The sequence below is a fragment of the Sander lucioperca genome, chromosome 19, assembly GCF_008315115.2.
Source record: "Sander lucioperca isolate FBNREF2018 chromosome 19, SLUC_FBN_1.2, whole genome shotgun sequence".
Taxonomy (NCBI): domain Eukaryota; kingdom Metazoa; phylum Chordata; class Actinopteri; order Perciformes; family Percidae; genus Sander; species Sander lucioperca.
In genome coordinates, this window is record NC_050191.1 from 28838709 (window position 1) to 28863131 (window position 24423).

The following is a 24423-nucleotide window of genomic DNA, read 5'->3' on the forward strand; positions in this document are numbered from 1 at the left end:
TCCATCCATCCATCCATCCATCCTTCCTTCCTTCCTTCCTTCCTTCCTTCCTTCCTTCCTTCCTTCCTACCTTCCTTCCTTCCTTCCTTCCTTCTTCTTTCTTTCTTTCTTTCTTTCTTTCCTTCCTTCCTTTCTTCCTACCTTCCTTCCTTCCTTCCTACCTTCTTTTCTTCCTTCCTTCCTTCCTTCCATCCATCCTTCCTATCTTCCTTTCTTCCTTCCTTCCTTCCTTCCTTCCTTCCATCCATCCTTCCTTCCTTCCTTCCTTCCTTCCTTCCTTCCTTCCTTCCTTCTTTCCTTCTTTCCATCCTTCCTACCTTCCTTCCTTCCTTCCATCCTTCCTTCCTTCCTTCCTTCCTTCCTTCCTTCCTTCATACCTTCTTTCCTTTTGTCACTTTTTTCGAAATTTGTCTTCCTTCTTTCTACTGTGTTTTTTACGAGATAGTATTTTCCACCTATTCTTGCCTTTCCTTCTTTCTACGGACTTTTTCCAAGTTTTTACGTTTAAAAAAAAAAGTTTTAGTTGCCTTTTTCCATCAGCATTTCAGTATTTTTCAGTTCCATGGCTGCTGTTTGGTAAATCTATCGCTGGTCAGGGGGTACCTGGCTTAAAAACACAATTCAAATGGGGAACATTATTGAAAAAAGTTTGAGAACCACTAGTCTATACTAAAGATAACGCATTTCAAGCAGCGCCAATGGTATGAAACTGTCCACACTTCCTGTCACAAAAGGGGCGTGGCCTCGTTTGAACGTGTAGTGAACGTCGTGTGGATGGATGAAAAGTTATATTTGTATAATGTATTAATATTTTCTTTTGCTAACGTTAGATATTAACACAGCTAAAAGACATATTTAGCATAACAGAGCTTAGTTTTGTTAGGGCGTTCACGAACGTTAGCTGACGTTAGCTTCAACGACGTGTTATAAACGATGACAGTTTCTTTCTCTGGTTGCAACCTGACATGACTTCGCGTAAACATACACGCCACTTTCCTAAAGCCAAGTGGCGTGTTATCTGTACGCATTTTGAGCTGTCCGCGTGTATGTCTACACTGTATACAGCGGACGGCAGTCTGCAACGTCACAGCGTAAACATACACGCCACTTTCTAAAGAAAGTCGTTGACCCATCCTCCCTCCCGACCAACCTCCCTACGCGGATTTTCACCCTTTCATACTACTCGCTACAGCGTAAATTCACACACAATCACAAGGTAATGTAAGTCAATGGAGGCCAAACGGCGTTGATAAAATCGCTAAAAAGCGAGTATGAGTCTTGATAACACGCCAATAATGTCATACGAATTAGCGTGTCATACATATGCCACTTCATGAGATCAGTCTGCTGGTTTAGATATGAGGATGTATTAGAGGGTATCGATATCGCCGTACCATTTGGAGAACTTGTTGTGTAGTTTAGGATTAGACATGGGCTGAAGTTACATGAGTTTGAAGTAATTACATGCTAGTTCTCCTCCTTTCAGACTTGATTCTTAACTTTAAAAAGTGACTGCCCTGATATGTAATGAATCACAGAATAAATAAATGTATAAAGTGAAGTGATTTCTTACTCTTGCAAAAGATAGTCTGGAAGTTTTTTGTTTAACAGGGATGGACTCGGCGCAAAGCTTTTTGCACCCACACCTCTCACTCCAGCGGCTTCAGAGGCCTTTGTAAATATTTGAGCCATGAATAAAGGGGAGGTTTAGTGGAGGACTGTGTCAGCTGGAGAGAGTAATCACTTTACACCAGCCTGATCCTCACAGATGGAGGAGAGGAGTGAATTATTTAAGAGCCAACAGCAGCCGGTGAGATGAGTATATCTGCTGTGTCTGCGGGGATTCCCATCATAAAAAAACCCATCGTTGATGATGAAGTTTAACGCACAGCTCCACAGAGTCGTGTCACACTCACCGAACTGTTGCACAGTTTCTCCTTTTAACTGAAAACACAGTTTGTATTCACAAATTATTCACGGTGTTTTCGATTTTCTGTTCATTTTTTATATGACTTTGAAGCAACATTCAAAGAAGCTTCCTGCAGTTTTCCTCACAGTTTTAGGTAGACTTTTTTTCAGCACACACACACACACACACACACACACACGCGCACACACACGCGCGCACACACGCACACACACACACACACACACACACACACACACACACATATTAACATTGTGTGTTCATACACTGTATCATAATCCGGACGAGCCCCCAAATATGTTACCTCATTTGTAAGCTTTTATTGTCATTGCATTTACATACAATGAGATTCAGGTGCACTACCTGAGAGGGTGCTCAAAAATATCCTTTAAACATACATTAAATATACCTATTCAAAACATCTCGCATGCAATATGTCCATGTATGCATGCTAAACGGTTAAAAGAGTAAAAAGTTGTGTATAGCATCATTTATAATAATAAATAGAATCTTACAGTAGTACAGATTAGAGCCCGACAGATAGATAGAGCCCCCCCTACAGCTTTCTCTATAGAGCCCCCCCCTACAGGTTTCTCTATAGAGCCCCCCCTACAGGTTTCTCTATAGAGCCCCCCCTACAGGTTTCTCTACAGAGCCCCCCCCCCCTACAGCTCCTATGTTTACTCGTGTCTGACTCCTCTCTCAGTCAGTCTGCCGTTTCCTCTTTCTCTGTTCCTCTGACAATGCTTTCCTAGCTTTCTGCTTCTTTTTAGCCGGCTCAGCCATGACGATAGTGTGAAAAACTCCATCACTACCTTGTTAGCCGGATGTGTGCAGTGCCGTGAAGCAATTTGTTACATCGCAAGACCTGATATCACGCCATACTTCCTGATGCTCACCGCCTGCCGAAAGTTGCGAGGGTGGTTTTTCCACTCACAGGCGCTAAGGGGAAGCGAGATGACCACCATTCAACCCCAAAAAAGTCATATAACCATTCCAATGACTCCGAAGCTGTTCAGTTAAGGTAAATTAAGCTAAAAAAAACTGCATAGTTCCCCTTTAAGAGCTGGGAGTGAGAATGGGTTGTAAAGAGCAGTGTGTGTGTGCGTGTGTGCACACACGCACACACACCTGCGACTGCTTCCAGGGCTCCAAGTGTATTCACGTCTGTGTAATTGAGTTTTTCCTCAGCTCAAAGCCATCTCGAAGTTTCGGGCTGCCAGCTTCCATTAGAGACACATTTGAGACAGATCGACACCTGCAGCGAGCAGTCAAGTTGTCATATTTCCATAATGCTCCAAATGATGAAAAATTCAGAGCCAACATTTCCTCATCTGTGCACTTGTTATCCTGTCGGGCTGCAGATGAAATATAAACACTGTTTAGCAGATGATAAAGTCTCCCAAACAAGCAGTATTCTACATTCGTCATCAGGCAGTTAAAAAGTATTCTGAATCATTTCCCTTTAACTTCTTATAGTTGCAAATATGACAACGCCAGCTTTATCCAAGTCTTGACATTAATAGAAAGAAGTATATTGTCGTTATTTATCATAAATCAATGCAATTGGTCACTGTTTCCATTCATCTGTGGGTTTTACAAATATTTCAACAGTGACGAGGCGATATCGTCTCTCTTTGTCTGAGGTAAATAGCTCCATTGAATGTTTTTAAATTACCCATTTTTTTATTTATTCTGTTCTGTATTTATTCTATTTTGTACAAATAAATTCATGAATTCACAACGTCCCCAAAAAGTCAAACTAAAGACAAAATACGCAATTTTTCAAAGTCAAAAACTACCTATATGAGCGTTTTCTGATCGATGATGATGATGTGTGTGTGTGTGTGTGTGTGTGTGTGTGTGTGAGTGTGTGGATGTGTTTTCTTATCTCTGGGAACATAATGAATTAGCTCTGCTCTCAGATAAGATAGCGGGCGTTTGGTATTAACGTGGCCGTCTGCAGTTAATGTACCATTTGGCTTCCAATCTCTACCGATGTGAAGAAGCTTTTCCCCTTTTAAGAAAGCTCTGATAGCATCGCTCCCACACAACGAAGCACAGATTGGATTTAACCGTAATGAATGAGAAGACAAAGGGAGACACAGAGAGACATCAAAGTAGGGATGATATATTTAATATTGGCTGGGCAGGGTATAGGAAGATCTATTTAAGATATACAGATAGAAGTTGTGTGTCAATATTATTTGCAACTTTATTCTTTGTGAGCTGTATGCTTGACTGTGGACAATTTGTACACTTCATATTAGAAGTTTACCATTTCAGGCTGTTCTCATTCATATGTATTCCACGTATTTATTACTGTCGGCTCCACATTGACTGCTGCTGTATAAGAGCGTGAAGATTCTCGTAGGGAGGAGGTCGGGGGGGATGTTTGGCTCCTAAAACACAGGGCTTTCAAGAGGGGAGCAGAGTTCATGTCCTGAAGAAGTTAAGGAGAAAACACAAGACTTTCACCCAGGAAACAGGTGTTCATGTCCTGTAGAAGTTAAGGAGAAAACACAAGACTTTCACCCAGGAAACAGGTGTTCATGTCCTGAAGAAGTTAAGGAGAAAACACAAGACTTTCACCCAGGAAACAGGTGTTCATGTCTTGAAGAAGTTAAGGAGAAAACACAAGACTTTCACTCAGGAAAAAGGTGTTCATGTCCTGAAGAAGTTAAGGAGAAAACACAAGACTTTCACCCAGGAAACAGGTGTTCATGTCCTAAAGAATTTAAGGAGAAAACACAAGACTTTCACCAGGAAACAGGTGTTCATGTCCTGAAGAAGTTAAGGAGAAAACACAAGACTTTCACCCAGGAAACAGGTGTTCATGTCTTGAAGAAGTTAAGGAGAAAACACAAGACTTTCACCCAGGAAACAGGTGTTCATGTCTTGAAGAAGTTAAGGAGAAAACACAAGACTTTCACCCAGGAAACAGGTGTTCATGTCTTGAAGAAGTTAAGGAGAAAACACAAGACTTTCACCCAGGAAACAGGTGTTCATGTCCTGAAGAAGTTAAGGAGAAAACACAAGACTTTCACCCAGGAAACAGGTGTTCATGTCCTGAAGAAGTTGGCTAAACTCAGTGAAGAGGCAGCAGTAGACCAGACAGCAACTCCGGCGTGTTACGAAGTGTAAGCATAACCATTTCTACATGGCCCTGGTTCTGTCTAATTAAAACAGGAAAGTTCCTAAACAGTTTCCCCAAAGTTGGAAAACCCTCATGTGTAAAATATAATTAAACAATCACAGGACTTTCACCCAGGAGACCAGGGTTCAAGTTCCATTTAAAATAAAAAGTAAACGGCAAAGTTTTTTTGTTAACTTGTTAACGGAATATATGCAATTATGTCTTAGTCTGTGTAACCGGTAGTTAATTAATGTAACAGATCATTTTAACGCAAACCACCATTTTTTTCTAAACTTAAAGGGGTGCTATGCAGTTTTGGCAATTTCTTCGCTGTTTTCACGCTTTTTGCTCGCAGGTTTCTCTATAGAGCTCCCCCTACAGCTTAGCAACAGATATTGGCAACGCTGTCGTCTTCCCATCTTCTCCCTCTGGTCATGTGCATTTGTTTTCGAAGAAGCTGGCGAATGCACGGAGCCACGTCCACTGAGGTTTTTCTCTCCCAGGTCCGTAACATTATTCTTTTATCCTACAATGGCCTTAGAACGCTGTCGGAGCAGAAGCAACTTGCGTTTGCCAACATCAAGCTGACAAACTTGATTACTCTGTGGCAGATATAGTTTCTGGTCAAAGATACTTACAAGTGCAACAGCAAGAACGGCAGGTCAGCATCGTATTTGCAGGCTTCTGTTTGTCTCAGTTCTCGCCTTTCTGAAAACGCAGGTCCGATGTTTACTCGTGTCTCACTCCTTGCTCGGTCTGCCGTTTCCTCTTTCTCTGTTCCTCCGACAATGCTTTCCTAGCTTTCTGCTCCTTTTTTGCCGGCTCAGCCATGACGATAGTGTGAAAAACTCCATCGCTACCTTGTTCTTATAGCTAGCCGGTTCCTGGATGTGTGCAGTGCCATGAAGCAATTTGTTACATCATGAGACCTGATATCACGCCATACTTCCTGACGCTGACGGCCCAAAGTTGCAAGGATGGTTTTTCCGCTCACAGATGCTAGGGGGGGAGCGAGACGACCACCATTCAACCCAAAAAAAGTCATATAACCATTCCAATGACTACGAAGCTGTTCAGTTAAGGTAAATTAAGCTTAAAAACCTGCGTAGTTCCCCTTTAACTAAGGAGCTTTTGTGCCTAAAACTAACCAAACTGTGACAGTTTAACTGTAGTAGTAAAACCGCGACCGTTACCTTTTCTGGTTTAGATATGAAGATGGAAAACGCTCCTGTGGGTCGTGTTAGGGTAGAAACAAACGAATGGTTTGGAGGACTTGTTAAGTGTAGTTTATACTCGAGATCTACGAAACAGAAACAATGCTTTTCTACCTCTCTTTGGAACACTGTTGACTACTTTGAAGTATGAACGCTTATGGAACAGACAAAATTGAGATTGTTAATCTGCAGCAACAGTCGCACTAACTGACCATCAGAGTGTGTTTTTCTCATCTCAGTGAGCATCTCTGATGATCCTCCTCCTTCTCTCAGCGTCAGCGGTTGATTCACTGTTTGTTCTTCAGCGACTCTCCATTAACCCCAAGATTGTCGAGGTCAACCTCTCTGCAGAGTGTCGTTCAGACCTGCAGAGCCACACGGGGCTGCAGCAGAGAGTCACGTGGATGACTCTCCCTTCAGTATTTATGAGTTTTTAGGGTGACACCTTCAGCTAACGGGCTCCACACAGAGTATCAGATCCATCTCTACTACCACAACACGTCTATACCTTTACCTACTGCAGCTACCTCTACTGTCTTCTTGAGTCTGTTGGGGAAGTCCAAGGCAGTATTTGTATTTATGTTCATTGCTAAATGCGTGGCAAGCATGTACAGCTGTCTGTAATTTCAATGTTAGGTGGGTTCCTTTTATAAACCCTAAAGGTTTTCATAAGAGATTTGAAAATTTTCAAAAAGGGAACATCCACTTTACAGGTTTAGCACCAAATTATCTCTTTAAGATAAGATAAAATAAGACTTAGGCACGTAGACACCGAAATTTGGCTTGCTATTCAAGCTCCAAAAAAACAACATGAAGAAAAAACATATCAGGCATCATTAAAAACATAAGTAACTAGAAAATGCATTTCCTGCAGAAAATGCTTGTGAATGCTGAAAAGCTAAATTGCTAAAGCTAAACTAGATGGCTGGCTTTAATGCGTAAGAAGAAGGTAAAGCAGTGAGAATAGCTGAAAAAGTGGGAATGGTTTAAATTAGTATACATTTCATTAAAATGTGCTCATATTATGCTTTTTTGCTTTTCCCCTTTCCTGTATTGTGTTATATATCTTTTTTGTGCACGTTATACGTTTACAAAGTGAAAAAGCCCAGAGTCCACCCCAAAGGGACTTACCATCTCCAACAGAAAGCACTGTTCACAAACTGCTCCAAACAGCTCTATTGTAGTCCAGCCTTTACTTCAGAGACGAAAGTGGTCACTTTGGAACACACGTTATAATGCTCGCCTAGCTGCTAGCATGGCACGCCCTCATACTCTGCTTCTGACTGGCTAGTAGTCCTTACCTAGGTACTGTCAGGGCACGCCCTCATACTCTGCTTCTGACTGGCTAGTAGTCCTTACCTAGGTACTGTCAGGACACGCCCTCATACTCTGCTTCTGACTGGCTAGTAGTCCTTACCTAGGTACTGTCAGGGCACGCCCTCATACTCTGCTTCTGACTGGCTAGTAGTCCTTACCTAGGTACTGTCAGGGCACGCCCTCATACTCTGCTTCTGACTGGCTAGTAGTCCTTACCTAGGTACTGTCAGGGCACGCCCTCATACTCTGCTTCTGACTGGCTAGTAGTCCTTACCTAGGTACTGTCAGGGCACGCCCTCATACTCTGCTTCTGACTGGCTAGTAGTCCTTACCTAGGTACTGTCAGGGCACGCCCTCATACTCTGCTTCTGACTGGCTAGTAGTCCTTACCTAGGTACTGTCAGGGCACGCCCTCATACTCTGCCTTGACCAAGTGCCACTTTGCTTGTTTGCAAGCAATGATGTCTCTCTTTTTCTCATGGGTGGGCCAAATTCTCTGGGCGGGCAAAGCAGAGAAAGGGGAGGTAACCTTGCTCCTTATGACCTCATAAGGAGAAGATTCCAGATCGGCCCATCTGAGCTTTCATTTTCTCAAAGGCAGAGCAGGATACCCAGGGCTCGGTTTACACCTATCACCATTTCTAGCCACTGGGGGACCATAGGCAGGCTGGGGGAACTCATATTGATGTTAAAAAAAACCCATAAAGTGAATGCCATGGGACCTTTAAACAGTGATACCACAAAACTTGTAAAATATACCATGAAGCTGAATACAACTGTAATAGCTAAAGGTTTTGTGAACAGTTTGAAGTTTAAATGATGTACGTAGGTTAAAGTATGTGGGAGGAGAAGCATTTCAAAAAGGAAGAAGCCTGAAGAGGATTTAAAGATTGCTCCATTGACTTCAATATAAAATAAAAAATTTAAAAAGCTTAATATTTAAAAAAGTATAAATAGCAGAAAAAAGAAGTTGAAGGATTTCCGTCATGTGCTTAAAGAGCTGAACATTTTGAGATTTGAATGTTTTTTGTAGCTGAAAGTATGCAGATGTTAGAGGCGACCAAAACAAAGATGAAGAATAAAGAATCGGATAACAATAACTGCTAAATCAGCATTCACACAATTAATATGATGGGGGCCCAGCCCTGTAAGAGTGGTCATAAATATATTCCTATTGCTGTAGGACAAATGTGGGCCTCACTGTACAGAAACCTGCGTTTGTTGCGCAACATATGGGCATCACGTTATATGCAAATACCTTTAAAAGGTGAATTTAGGAAGATATGTAAAAAATAAAAATCCCTTAGACGGTTACAATATTTACATTCACTTGTAAATTTGTAGCAAGCATTGTGCAGCTGTCTTTATTTTAATGTTCATTTTTCCAGTGCATTTTCTTTCTGTATGTTATTGTATATTTTTTATATGCAAAAATAAAAAGACAAAGACATAACACAGACATGAAGTTGCATATATGCAAGGAAATACAGGTAGGAAAGTATATATTTATACCTCTGACACACACATTTATCACACACATTCACATAATCCACCCTTCCAGATGAGTTGTGGCCTGAAGCTGCAGGCGTCTGAGAGGATCTTTGGAAAACCACCAAACTCTGCCGGACCGCTGGCAGCAAATCAGAGCAAACACAAATCAGCAGCAGCCAGACTGGAGGGCAGAGATGATCCCTGCTCAGCAATCAGCAGAGTTTGCCGTTGGTTAACTTTAAAAAGTCAGTCTAGGTGAGATGCCACCGGGTGCCGTTTCACTTAACGATGATATGCTGGTCTTCACAGAGCAGAATCTAATTAAGTAAACAAGTTTTCATTGTGAAAAGTAACTCCTACAAATGTAATCTTCACTTGGTGGAAAATCCGGGTTAGACACAATAACATGGAGAAATAGGTTGCTAAAACATGGAAGTCCAACATGTGTAAAAGATAGTAGAAAGTAGGGATGGGAAGCGTTTATTTTGATTGATATTGACACTGTTTTCGAGACTGCTTAACGATCCGAGTCTTTATCGATACTTTTCTATTATTTGTTGGAAAAACGAGACGACAAATTCCTAATCTTAACAGAACTATTATTGCAAATCTGGGAGTCTGTGACTGTTTGATTTCTACAGTATATACGATCTTTGTTTCATCTGCAATGATGGCCCAGCCTTCCATTAGTTGACAAGACCTAAACAAGCTTTTGATTGGTCAGAATGTCCTCCCAGAGAAACGTTATATGATATACAATTACCTGGTCATTTACACATCCAAATCACAACCTGGATTAAACCATACCCACATCCACGGCCAACCAGTTGAACAGGTCAGCATTTTTAAATACCTGGGACTCATTATAGACAAACTCTTCAAGGAACATGTCATCCAGAAAAGCGCAAAACAAAGACTACATGTCATACGCAAACTGAAAGCCCTTTCTGTTGCCCCCCACCTCCTGCTCCTACTTTACAAAAGCATCCAACCCACCCTGCTGTACTGTGTTTAAATAAAATATAGGTCTGCGGCAGATTTATAGGCGCGGACCTTATCACCAGCTGCACTTTGTCAACTTCTCTTCAAGTTCTCTTCCAAGTATGAAAAAGTCCCGTCTCAGAAAATCCACGCAGAGTCAGAGTCAGATGTGAAAAAGAGAGTTTAATGTGCTTCGAAAATAATTCTACACACAAGAAACCCGAGCAAGTACCGGAAAGCTTGCTAAAGACTTCTTTGTCTAGCTTCGCCTTATATCATCCAAAACAGAGATCCTCCTCCTGAGGAGCGCTCCAATGATCACCTTCAAAACACGCGTGTAAAACTTCAATTGGCTACTTTTGAGGCTGAAGACCACTTTTTTGGGGGATTTTCCACTAGATTAAGTCATTTAGCTGATCTTGCATTTTGAACGCCTACGCTTAAGGCGTTGGCTTGGTGCCCGCCGTAGCTTTTGTGGCTATACAGCGGTGAGCCAGCCATAGCTGTTGCGGCTGTATAGCGGTAACTGAAGGTGATCCGAGGAGAAAGAAGGTCTTTCCCTATTTCAAGCAAAATACATATCATCTCTTATCTAGTATCATATTTGTTGTACATTGTATATTTCCCATAACTCAATTAAAACAGATTTTATCACATTTTGCTGAACTGCTCACCCTGTTTTTACACAATGCTAACTGCCACCTGCAAAAACAAACTCGCTAAAATCACACATATTGCCTCCAAGATAATCAGTCTCCCCACACCCAGCCTATCAGACATGAATGACACAGCCATCACACGCCTAGCACATACAATAGCAGCTGTCACAAACCATCTCCTGAATCAATTCTTCACACTACTTCCAACCGCCCGCAGATACAGAGCACTGAACTGCACTAAAGCCTATTTCAAAAAAAGTTTTGTCCCCACCGCCATCACAGTGCTGAACAAGTAAGGGATAATCACCGAGAGGCAGGGCAATAAACAGTTTGATATATCGCCGGCTTGTGGAAGCCGTCCACAAGCCGGCGATATATCAAACTGTTTATTGCCCTGCCTCTCGGCGATTATCCCGTTTATTCTACTTCTTGCTTGCCAACATAATAAAACAATTCAAATACTTTAATAATTATGCTTTTTCTTATTCGTATTGCATGCTTATTAAATGTATACTCTGTTTGAGTTCATCTCCCTCAAAAAGTAGTCCCCTTTAGAACTACGGTGAATAACGTTAGCTCAGCTGTAGCTAATGTTAATTAGTTTCTATAGCAACCACACAAGGCTGCATTTGATCACTAACGTTAGTTTAAAAAGGTAGTTGCTACGTTGTATCTCGCTTGCGAAACTACGTATCGACTGACCCTCTGATAGATTTCCGACACATTTTGGAAACTTTTTTACAAAAGGTTTATTTTTACAATGGACCTCATGTTTGAAATTTCTGTGATAGAAAAAAAATACAAGCAGCGTATTGATCTACTATTTGATGACGCTGTGCTCAGTCAGAGGGCAACCTGCCGGGTTAATGCCCTCCTCCCAGCCAATCAGAATCAAGCATTCTTAAACGAAGTAGAATAAATGTACTTAGTTACATTCCAGCACTGAACGTGAAGAATGTCTAAATGCCAAACGCCAAAAATGTTTAAGAAGCGACATCAACATTCAAACATACACACACTATAATAAACATGCTTAAACACAGACGGTGCCAAATATAGGATGTAAAAGCAGCAGGTTGAAATTGACACCCAGGGCTGTCTACACTCAATATTTCTCTCTGAAATGTAGCGGAGTAGAAGTAGAAAGTGACATGAAAAGCAAAGACTCAAGCAAAGTACAAGTACCTCAACATTTGGACTTAAGTACAGTACCACCGCTGCAAGAGCAAAGTAAGAGAACATTTCCGGTCTCTTCTTTCTGAGCTCTGGAAACTTCTCCAGACAGAAGGTCAAGAGGCCTGATGAGTTCGACGTCTTCGGTACACGGAGAAGCACTTTGAAAACCACTGCTGACATTTTCACGTGTTTGTGTCGAGTTGAATCCCTACGTGCCGAGATAGCTGACTTGTGCAAAGCGCGTATGAAGGACATAATTGACCTTTTCCATATGTCTCTGAGAATCTGCGAGCATCCGCCTGATGAGGGCAAACTCCTTGCTCAACGTGTAATGCATTTGATGTTTAAACATGATCCATTTTGGTCCTACGTCCATCTCTTGCACTGTTTCCGTCCATTACATCATGAGACATTTGGAGGAAGCTTTTAGCATTCAGGTCCCAGTGGGAGTCAAACCTTTTTCCCTGTCAAGAATGATCACATTTTCCCACCAAAATAAGTGAGTGTTGGTGTAAAATGACTGCTCTTATCAGTTATTTTTTTTGCTTTTGGCTATTCCTACATCATGGGTGATGGATTTTAAAGCTTCAGTGTAAAAATCTGAAGTCTAAAGTCTTGTAGCTCAGCATTTTAGCATTTTTTTTAGATTTCTACCTGCATTATTTTAACCATTGTCATACGGGACATGTTTTGTTTACCCATCCATCCATTCCGACATCCTCCAGAAGAGGTTTTTCTCAAATCTAAACCAGAGAAGGTAACGGTCACTGTTAACGTTGTGAAACGGCCCCAGTTTGGTTTAGCCTGGCTCCGCCCTCCTACGTACTTCCGCTCCATTTTCATTTCCCTTCAGTACTCCGTCTGGGTTTGCGGTATATTCTTAGGTTTTCTCCGGTCAAATATTTGGCGGTCCAATCAGCGAACAGAGGGAGTGGCTGAGAACGATGACGTTGAGGACGTGCACTAGAAAGATGCGAGCGAAGCCATTCTGTCCGTTGTGGCAACGCTGCTGAATATCCAGAAGTTAAAGCCCGAGCAAGAACAATATTTGCTGAGTTGTGTTGGTGGCCATGATGTCGTGGCCCTCCTCCCCACGGGGTTCAGGAACAGTTTGATTTTCCAGCTCGCTCCGTTAGTGGTGAAGGAGTTGGCTAAGGCTAACGCTAGCGATGCTAATGCCCAATATGTTGTTGTCGGCCTCCCCTGTTGTTGCACATGCGCATGACATATGTCACGACCAAACTTTAGCAATTGGTTATGGCAGATCCAGAGTGGCTCTGGGCAGATCCAATAGTTTTAAACTTCAACAGAGTACCCGCCTTCAAGGAAGTTAACACTTGTCAATGGAGAGGGACCAGGCTAGTGTACCAGAGTCTGGTAGGACCAGGCTAATGGACCAGAGTCTGGTAGGACCAGGCTAGTGTACCAGAGTCTGGTAGGACCAGGCTAATGTACCAGAGTCTGGTAGGACCAGGCTAATGGACCAGAGTCTGGTAGGACCAGGCTAGTGGACCAGAGTCTGGTAGGACCAGGCTAATGTACCAGAGTCTGGTAGGACCAGGCTAGTGGACCAGAGTCTGGTAGGACCAGGCTAATGTACCAGAGTCTGGTAGGACCAGGCTAGTGTACCAGAGTCTGGTAGGACCAGGCTAATGGACCAGAGTCTGGTAGGACCAGGCTAAGTTTGGTTAGGTTTAGGCACCAAAACTACTGAGTTAAGTTGATTGAAAATGATGTTGGTTTGGGTTCAGATCAGACGTGACTTCACTTCCTGAAGGTGACCACGTGACGCAGAACGTGACGTAGCTCCGTTTGTTCCGTAAATTTAAAAATCTCTCGGTTTCCTTTTCTTGTCAAATGGGACATGAACCCAAAGTCTCCTGTGTGAAAGTCCTGTGTTTGTTTGACCCCCCCCCTCCAACCTGCCTCCTTACCAGGACATTTGGCGCTCTTATACTTCCTCACCTTACCTCCTGCTTTGCTCCCGTCAGAACTACTACAGCCACGGGCGCCTGGATAGCTCAGTTGATAGAGCGCGTGCCCACATATATAGGTTTACTCCTCGACGCAGTGGCCCCAGGTTCGATTCCGACCTGCGGCCCTTTGCTGCATGTCATTCCCCCTCTCTCTCCTCCCTATCAAAATAAAGGCCGAAAATGCCCAAAAACTAATCTTAAAAAAAAAAGAAAAAATAACTACTACGGCCACTAGAGGGCGGCGTCACTACAAACATAAAGATCGTAATTGCTGCTTGAACAAACGACTTATGGGAGCGTTTTTGGGGGGAGGACAGTCTCGTCTAGCTTTCCTTTTACATTTGCAGTGAAAAATAACGTCGGAAGATTGACCATCAAAATTTGTAGCCATTTTTTCAACAATAGGGCCTTGATTTTCAGGGGGAGGACAGTCTCTATAATGGACATGAATTGTATCTCATTAACAACACCAGGCTCTCATTTGTGACAACTGCAGAGTCTCTCTTTCGCTGCATCTCATGTCGCTTAAATTGATTCCTCGACTCCTCCACTTGCCTCCTTTCATCGCGTCTTAGAGCCTCCCACCGAGGAGGCACGGGAGAGACGCGAGGAAATCACGGGAGGAGAGAGGAACCAAGGAAATGTGTCTTAGCGAGACGAGACGTCCTTTCCTCTGAAGCGTCACATAAATTAGTCAGCTGTTTGGGCGGAGTTAGCAACTCCTTCAGCTGCACGGCTTCAGGGAAGGCTGCTCTCTGTATCCTCACCTACAGCTCCTCCATGCTCGCGCCTCAGGGCAGAAATAAGAGCTTTGAGACGGCCTTCACCCAGGCACGGATTTGCCCCTGGGCACAAAATCTTGGAGGCACCCCCCCCTCCCAGAACTTATGGCCCATACTCACACAGTATCTTAATTTTTAGAAACAGTAAAAGGAAGCTGTAGGTTTTTCTTTAGTTTAAAACAAACTCCATTTTCTCCAACTCCATTTCTTGTGATGTTAACTGTGATTCTATAAATATCTATGAAACAAAGAACAAAATGGAAACTATCACAGAACAAAATCAACAGGATGTATTGCAATAAAGCGGATTAAAATCTATGAAAATACAGCCTAATAACATAACTAAGAATAACTATAGTCATGTCTGTACAGTCTGTCAAAATCGAAGTAGCTTCCCACAATAGCACAACATCAATGCTAATCTCAACAGAAAACATCCAGTCTACTCATCCCTTCCACAGAGCCAACCCGACACAAGTAAATCACACCAAAAATAAAGGCAAAAAAAAAATGTAGTGGTAAGCATAATTTTATCTAAAGAGCTGACTTCGGAAAAACAGCTGATTGTTGAGCACCTCTTTTACTCTCTCTCACTATCTCTCCCTTTCACGGAGAAACAGATGATCAACGATCCACTAGCCTAAAGTGTAACAGAGCTGTGTTTGTAACATTGTAATCAAATATATAAATGAAAATAAGTTGAGTATAACTTATATATACGTATAGGCCTATACAGATCACTCTCAGCGTGAAATGTAGTTCTCAAAGTTAAGTTGCTTAATGGCAATGGTTATGTATTATTATTTTAATGTATGCCTTAGTTCGAGGTTCAAGCAGTGAGGAAGATGGCACTGAGGTTCATCAGAGCAGCTGGGTACTAGGAGACGGCGAGGACAGTGAGCTGGGTACTAGGAGACGGCGAGGACAGTGAGCTGGGTACAAGGAGACGGAGAGGACAGTAAACTGGGTACAGCGAGGACAGTGAGCTGGGTACTAGGAGACGGCAAGGACAGTGAGCTGGGTACAAGACGGCGAGGACAGTGAGCTGGGTACTAGGAGACGGCGAGGACAGTGAGCTGGGTACTAGGAGACAGAGAGGACAGTGAGCTGGGTACTAGGAGACGGCGAGGACAGTGAGCTGGCTACTAGGAGACGGAGAGGACAGTGAGCTGGGTACTAGGAGACGGCGAGGACAGTGAGCTGGGTACTAGGAGATGGCGAGGACATTGAGCTGGGTACTAGGAGACGGAGAGGACAGTGAGCTGGGTACTAGGAGACGGCGAGGACAGTGAGCTGGGTACTAGGAGACGGCGAGGACAGTGAGCTGGGTACTAGGAGATGGCGAGGACATTGAGCTGGGTACTAGGAGACGGAGAGGACAGTGAGCTGGGTACTAGGAGACGGCGAGGACAGTGAGCTGGGTACTAGGAGACGGCGAGGACAGGGAGAAAGGGGGCAGAGTGGTACATAATTAAAATGAGTTGTCAGGACTTACAGGGAAAGCTGTACTTGTGGCAACTATTTTATTCTATTTCATAATTTCCTGAAATGTAATGACACCTGACAATATAACGCCGTCACTGATGTTGTTCAGCTCTACATCTCCACCAAATCCATCACCACGGCAACTCACTCCACTCCACTTTGACCATTGGCCTCAGTGAAATTAAATCATGGATGCACACCAACTTTCTCAAACTTAACTGTGACAAATCAGACACGATCATCATCGGTCCCAAATTCCTCTTCAAAACCATGCACAACTTTTGCTTCAGCATCAATAACTCCAGCCTGTCTCCCTCCTCACACATCCACAACATCAGGAGTTATTTTTGACAGCAACCTCTTCTTCGAAAAGCATGTCATCAAAATCACCACAACTGCCTTCTTCCACCTTAAAATCTCCATCAGTATCAGTATTATCTTATGATTTATATGTTTGTATATTTGCATACTTTACATGTCGAGAAAGAAGTATAGCCTACTTTATTTATTTATCATTTTTGTATTACATTATCTGCAGAAATTATTAAATATGGTGGTGACAAAACCCGTATTAAATAAGTAGACCACATTGCAATGATACATGCCCTTAGTGTTCTGTCTTACACAGCAAACTAATTCTTCACTCGTAAGCTCAATATACTGTAATAACATTCAAATAAAAAAAAAAAAACATAACATCTCATGAATAGGCCTACGTGATTTAATCAGCTGAAGATTCTAAAAATATTAAAAATAACAAAGCTAGCCTATACCGATTCTCTGCAGTGTACTGACGGAAAAAGACGAAAGATATAGGCTACTTTTAAAATATTATGTGAAATATGACGTGAATAACTCCCACATATTATGCATTGATAAGCCTAGACAGCGTATCTGGTCATAAAAATGAACAGTCTACATTAATACAACAACGTTACATAATTTAAAAAGCAGCATATCATACGGGGACAGAGCAGAGGTGCTGGGCTCAAGCTAAATCTGAAAAAATATTTATTTAGGTGGGTCGGCGGGCCCAGATTCGGAAGGCTTTGGCGCCGATCGGGGCATCTACAGTCATGTAGAAAAATAATAAAATAAGTTACCATAGTTATGCGGATGACACACAAATTTATATAACCTTATCCCCAGGGGACTATAGTCCAATACAACAACTGACTAAGTGCATTGAACAAATTAACGACTGGATGTGCCAGAACTTTCTTAAATTAAATGAAGAAAAAACTGAGGTGGTTGTTTTTGGAGCAAAAGAGGAACGATTAAAAGTCAGCACTCAGCTTCAAACGATAATGTTAACAACAACAGACAAAGCCAGAAATCTTGGTGTAGTCATGGACTCAGACCTGAATTTTAACAGCCACATTAAGACAATTACAAAGTCAGCCTATTACCACCTTAAAAATATATCAAGGGTTAAAGGACTTCTGTCTCAGCAGGATTTGGAAAAACTTGTCCATGCTTTTATCTTCAGTAGACTAGACTACTGTAACGGAGTCTTTACAGGTCTCCCTAAAAAATCAATCAGACAGCTGCAGCTGATTCAGAACGCTGCTGCTCGAGTCCTCACTAAGACCAAGAAAGTGGATCACATCACTCCAGTTCTGAAGTTTAGGGCCAAAATATATTTCTGATCTGCTGCTACACTATGACCCACCCAGACCTCTCAGGTCGTCTGGGACAGGTCTACTACACTATGACCCACCCAGACCTCTCAGGTGGTCTGGGACAGGTCTACTACACTATGACCCACCCAGACCTCTCAGGTGGTCTGGGACAGGTCTGCTTGTTGTCCCCAGAGTCAGAACTAAACAGGGGGAAGCAGCGTTCAGTTTTTATGCTCCACACACAACAAACTCCCAGAAAACTGCAGGTCTGCTGCAACTCTCAGTTCTTTTAAATCAAGGCTGAAGACCTATCTTTTTGATGTTGCCTTTCTTTAAATAACTGTTCATTTCTTGAACTGAACTGAAGTTGCATTGTTGACACTGTATGACAATCTATATAAGCATATAAATTCCTATTTTATCTGCTTTTATATATTTAACTGTTTTAACTGCTCTTCAATGATTAATTTGTTATACTACACTGTAACTTTTATTCTCGTATTTTATCTATTTTAAATTTTTTAAATCTGTTTTCATGTAAAGCACTTTGAATTGCCCTGTTGCTGAAATGTGCTATACAAATAAAGCTGCCTTGCCTTGCCTACATTTTGAGGCTGTCAAACTGGTAACGTAGCTACGTTACCGCTGGATCTCTGCCGCCTTCAGCCACTTCCGAAGCGCCTGCGTAGTGGGGGGGGGGCATTTAAACAGGTGTCTGTCACTCCAGCCGGGCTGTGGTTCTCTGTCGTGTCGTGCTGCTGATGCTCAGGGTGGTGATGTTGTTCTAATTGTTCATCTGAAACATAGACCATTAATATACAGTCTATGATCTGAAATAGCAAGGCTGGATGCTGTGATGCTAAACTCCTCATCGCTAGCATCACAGCAGGCACCGCCGGGCTCTTTATTAGCGTCGAGCCGACTTTTGAAAAAAGTGGAGATGGTTGGAATATTACTCCTAATTAAATCCTCTCTGCTATCCTCCTCCCTTTTAGCTTTCCATTTTGTGGCTCCACTGCTCCACCATTTTTTTATCCATGTTTGTTTTGTCGATGTCTACTCTCTTTCTTTCACACTATCCTCCACCGCCTGTCTTGCCGCTATCAACAGTTTCCATGGTATCCTGAATCACAGTCATCAGACACAGCCGACACAGCCAAAAAACTGATCATGATACTTTTTTGTGTGCAACTAAATTATTGTTAACACACATACACGCAAACACACACTCATTAATTCATTTTATTTTAATTTAATATTTAAAAAAGAAAAGAAAAAAAAGGATGCGGCCACACAGTTAGTGGGGTCTTGGAGTCCCCCTAGAGGTCGGAGGCCCCCGGGCACCGGCCCAATCGGCCCGGTGGTAAATCCGGCCTTGCCTTCACCGAGGAGGGACAGATAAGATAAGATATACTTTATTGTCACCGAAGGGAAATTAGTTTTGGACTATGTCCATTCCGCAGCTTTACAGAGACAACACAGAATACAGAAAATTAGCATCTCTCAACACATACTCTCATATACATTAGACAGGTACCTATATAGTAATACTCTCATATACATTAGACAGGTACCTATATAGTAATACTCTCATATACATTAGACAGGTACCTATATAGTAATACTCTCATATACATTAGACAGGTACCTATATAGTAATACTCTCATATACATTAGACAGGTACCTATATAGTAATACTCTCATATACATTAGACAGGTACATATATAGTAATACTCTCATATACATTAGACAGGTACATATATAGTAATACTCTCATATACATTAGACAGGTACATATATAGTAAGCACATTAACTCCTTTCAGTGGCAGTTTTTAATTGAACAACCCTGTACGTATTGCACAAAATGACATAATGCACAACCTAAATAGCCTACGTATTGCACAACTAACATATTGCACAACCCCAATAGCCTACGAATTAAGCAACTAACATATTGCACAACCCCAGTAGCTTACAAATTGCACAACTAACATATTGCACAACCCCAAAAGCCTACGTATTGCACAAATGACCACATAACCTATGCAGTACACAATGACATATCGAACAATCCAACAGCCCATGTATTGCACCACTAACATATTGCATAACCCCAATAACCTACTTATTGCACGATGACATAGTGCACAACCCAGCCAGCCTACATGTTAGTGTAGGGACAGAACACAACACTCTGCTGTTCAGCCGAGGAACGACGAGTCGAGGAGCTATCAAATAAGCGACATGAGATGCAGCCTTTATCTTTCATCCTTCCACCCCAGCTGATCCTTTCTCACTGTTTCTTTTTTTTATATCTCTGCTCCTCCAGATGGAGACGAGGAAGCGTCTGGCCAAGATCGTGTTGGTGTTCGTTGGCCTGTTCGCCCTGTGCTGGTTCCCCAACCATGTGCTCTACATGTACCGCTCCTTCCACTACCACGAGATGGATCTGTCGCTGGCTCACCTCGTCATCACCCTGCTGGCCAGAGTCCTCAGCTTCTCCTCATCCTGCGTCAACCCCTTTGCCCTCTACCTGCTCAGCGAGAGCTTCCGCAGACACTTCAACAGGTTGGGTCTATTTTCAAACAACAGTTTCTTAAACTTAGGGATGCACCGAATACAGATTTTTGGGGTTCGGCCGTATACCGAATCCACTGGTTAAGATTCTGCCGAAACCAAAACAGAATGCCGAATCCTACTCCCATCCTCCTCTGTCCATTAACACAGTAAACACATTAATGAAGTAAACAGTGACTGTCCTTCCTTTGCCGTACCTGAAGTTGCTGCATTCTGGCTGCTGTCTGTAGATTCCTTCATCACAACTCGTATTCTTTCAGATGTTTCATACCAGATGTTGTAACAGCGGTGATGTTGTGTATAGTTTAGGGTCCTCGCCACCACCAGACTAATCAGCATTACAGATTGAACATGTAGCTGGACTTGAATGGCCTTCTTTTGACTGAAAGTACTGCCAAACTACACTTTTTCTGCTCACAAGGTCTATTTTCACTTCCTCACAGCCTACTGCATTGAACGCTCCACCTACGTAAACACCTTCCCGTAATCAACAGCGCATTTGCAATTTCTACAAGGATAAGGCTGGTATTACTGTTTATTTTTCTTATTGCCAACTAAGCATGGGCCGGTTACAAGTTTCAAGGTATACCACTGTTTGAAAAAGTCACCGTTTCAAAACCACTTAAATTTTCCATCATACCGTTCCTGCTGTATGAGCTTCTTCAAAGACACAAAGTGCAGTTTAGAAATCCCTCTCCCTGCCAGTCTGCAGTGTGTTTAAAAATAAAATACATTGTGTTCAATAGAAAACAAGTTGTTTTTCTACCCAGACATTTCAAAATACATTTTAAATCTGTAATTGTGATACATTGACACTGTGATATTTTGCTAAAGGTTATCATACCATCAGAATGTTATAATGGCCCATGCCTATTGCCAACAAATACCATAAAAAGACAACCATCCCAACTTTGTCAAGGCCCCTTGGCGTCAAACTGTCAAACTGACACTCCACAACGGTCGCTGTTTCACACACTGGGAACACGTGATTAACGTTGGTTAATGTGGTTAAGCCTGGTTCACACGGGACGATTTTAAAATTGTCGGTTTATTTTCCAATCCTGAGAGACCCGTACAGCGTGTGGTGCGCAGCACACGGCAAAATTAACACATCACACACGAACCGATTTGACTCCCGAGCATTCCCAGGTCAGACGGGAAATCTCACAAAATCCCTCGAGATCAAACGTGACTTCAGAGTAAACAATCATGGCGGAAGAAGAGGATGCAGTGGCGATAGTTTGTAGTTTGTTTTTAACCGAAAAAAACGTTATCAAAAGGCGATGGTCAAAGAAGTGGAGACAACGCGAGCATGGACTATACTTGCTCTACTTATCTCCGACGTCCACCGGACTTTCTGGTGCGCCGTGCCGCCGGCTGTTTTGATGTTGTTTCCCGGTGCTTTCCTCGCCGCCTCGTCACCTTTCTTTCTGATTGGCTACACGCCACAGTCCACAGGCTGCGTGCTCGTTTGTCCCCGGGGGACACCACACACGAGGAGGAATCAGGCCAAAACAATCCAACATGTTGGATATCCCCGATTTGAGATCGGAGCGGTCCCGACGTCCTTCCGAGCCGATGAGAGCAGTCTTAACACACCACACACGGCAGGAATATCTGATCAGATTATTTTACCATAATCGGAGCATCCTTAAGATTGTCGGAAGGGGTGAATCGGGGCTAAAATCGACCTAATTATCCTGCCGTGTCAACCAGGCTTTAGGGTTAAGCCGTCTACACAAAGTTGAAATAATTTCGACTTTGCGCTGCACTCAAAGTTCAAATTATTTCAACTCTGACCTTGTTGCTGCTGACCTTTCGAAAGCTCAACCAATGAGATAACAGCATGTTGTTACCTAGCAATGGGAAATAGCTTCCTTGCCACCCTTGATGACGTTTACCTGCGCTGTGCTTTGCTCTCTGCGCTTTGCTCTGCGCCCTATAGAGCAAATCATGTATAATGTGTAGGCGGCTTTAGGCAACAAAACCACTTAGCATTAGAAAATGATCATGGGTTAGGGTTAAAAGAAGTGTGTTTGTAACATAACTGTGATGCACAGGAAACAAGCCGTGGCCTCCTGGGTGAAAGTCCTGAGTTTGTTTGACCCATCCACCAACTTGACATTCTGAATACATGGACTTTGTGGCTCTTTTTTCTGGACCACTTGCTCTGAGTGTCTAATATTGTTGCAGATGGGTTTACAGTTGAAAGCCTGTTGCATTTTATACAGACGCCCAAGAGTGCCTTGTGTGTCGGTATCAAACGGCAAGAGCCATGACAAAGCGCCAGTATTTGACGGGCTGAAAAAAGACAAAACCAATGTGTTAATCCATCTCTGAATACTTTCTGACTTATTGTCTGTGCCTCTCAGCTCCAAGCCCATTAGTTCCTACTGAAGATGTAAATCTTTAAAGTATAGTTTGACAAGTTAATTCAAAGCTCCTATTGAATTTCACCGTTGATGGAGACACATTCAGATCAGAAATTCTCAAACATCTATTTTAATAGTTTCAATATTTCTAGGTTATATGTGTTTGTCACTGAGCGGCTTCCACATTTTAGCACGCAGTTTGACTGGATGCTCAACATTGTATTGTTGGTCAGATTAACTGGCGTTAAAACACAAAATAGACGATTACTGCTTTGGGACAAACAAAACGTATCCATCCGTCCATCTATCCGTCCGTCCGTCCATCCATCTATCCATCTATCTAGCTATCTATCTATCCATTCATCTATCCATCCATCTACAATAAAAAAGATGGAAAACATGCAGTGGGTGATCGCTTATTGATTGTATCTGTAAAATGCAAATAATAAGATATATTGGATCAAAACACCTGCAGTCAGCGGAGGAAGGCTGCTGCTCTTGATGTCTGTGTACAGACCATGCTAAATTGCAATTGTAGAGTAATCAAAACTTTCCAGAAGGCTGAACATTTGTAGAACTCAGATATGATTAAGGAAAAAAAAAAAAATCCGACAGCGAGAACTTCCATTTTAACTGTAAATTGACTCCATAACCTTGTTGCAAGATGAAGCAATCACGGTTTCGTCATTTTCTAAATCTCTTTCTGAGTGCTACTACTTCCACTAAACATGATTATTCTACCTTGGCAAGATGGAAACCTTCTTCCAAACTCTGCCACAATCCTCCTAAAACCCAGAGAAGGGCTTTGTGCTTTTCATCACCTCAGAAGCAGCAGAGAATACGTAGAGGAAATAAGATGTGCCTTCAGGAAGCAATTATAATGGGGCTGTAGCATGAAGCACGCGGCCTAATGCACCTGTTTTTGTATTTACTTTTAATTATTCAAAAGAACGTTAAGAGAGTTTAGTTTATTTATGGAAGAGGACAGCGCAAATTAATAAAACACATGATTTCCCATGGGTTAAAAAAGCCAGCATTAGCCAGAATTAGTTTAAACTGAACTATGTTTTAAATCCAAAGTGTGAGGATTTCCATAAAGTACAGACATGTTAAGCCTTCACCTTCTGTACCTGGGGAGCTAGTTAACCAAGACTGACTACTGGAGTCAAATTGTTTTAACATCTTTTAAAGCTGCTGCAATGCCGACTTTCCATGAGGGCAGCAATTGACGATTAGGGCTGGGTATCCAAATATACCAAAGATTTCCTGAATCGATTTCATTCCAATTCACAAGGTCCTGATTTGTTTTGATTTCTCCATCCATCCATCCATCTTCGTCCATTTATCCAGGTTCGGGTTGCGGGGGCAACAGCTCCAGCAGGGGACTCCAAACTTCCCGAGCCACATTAACCAGCTCTGACTGGGGGATCCCGAGGCGTTCCCAGGCCAGGTTGGCGATATAATCCCTCCACCTTGTCCAATTAAAACTAAGTAAACATTAATTATAGAAGACTTTATTCTCCCTATTTGTTGGATTGTGCATGTAGAAACATTTTACATGTGTGCTTGTCCTTTTGAGCTGAGCTAAAAGACTATCCAGGTTACACAAGCAAGTATTATGAATTAATTAAATTAACCGATTGAGGGGGCGGCCCTTATTTACAACGACATCAAGTCAAATTACAGAGACAAAAAACTAAACAAC

At 42.4% G+C, this 24423-nt stretch overlaps 1 protein-coding gene across 1 annotated transcript in view; it reads left to right on the forward strand.

Annotated features, from left to right (window-relative positions):
* The window catches only part of nmbr (neuromedin B receptor), a 58357-nt gene that overhangs the window by 28716 nt on the left and 5218 nt on the right, over positions 1 to 24423 (forward strand). The window contains exon 4 of the mRNA XM_031293003.2: positions 20099 to 20337. Coding sequence (XP_031148863.1) covers positions 20099 to 20337 — 239 coding nt within the window. The remainder of the gene's footprint in view (positions 1 to 20098; positions 20338 to 24423) is intronic.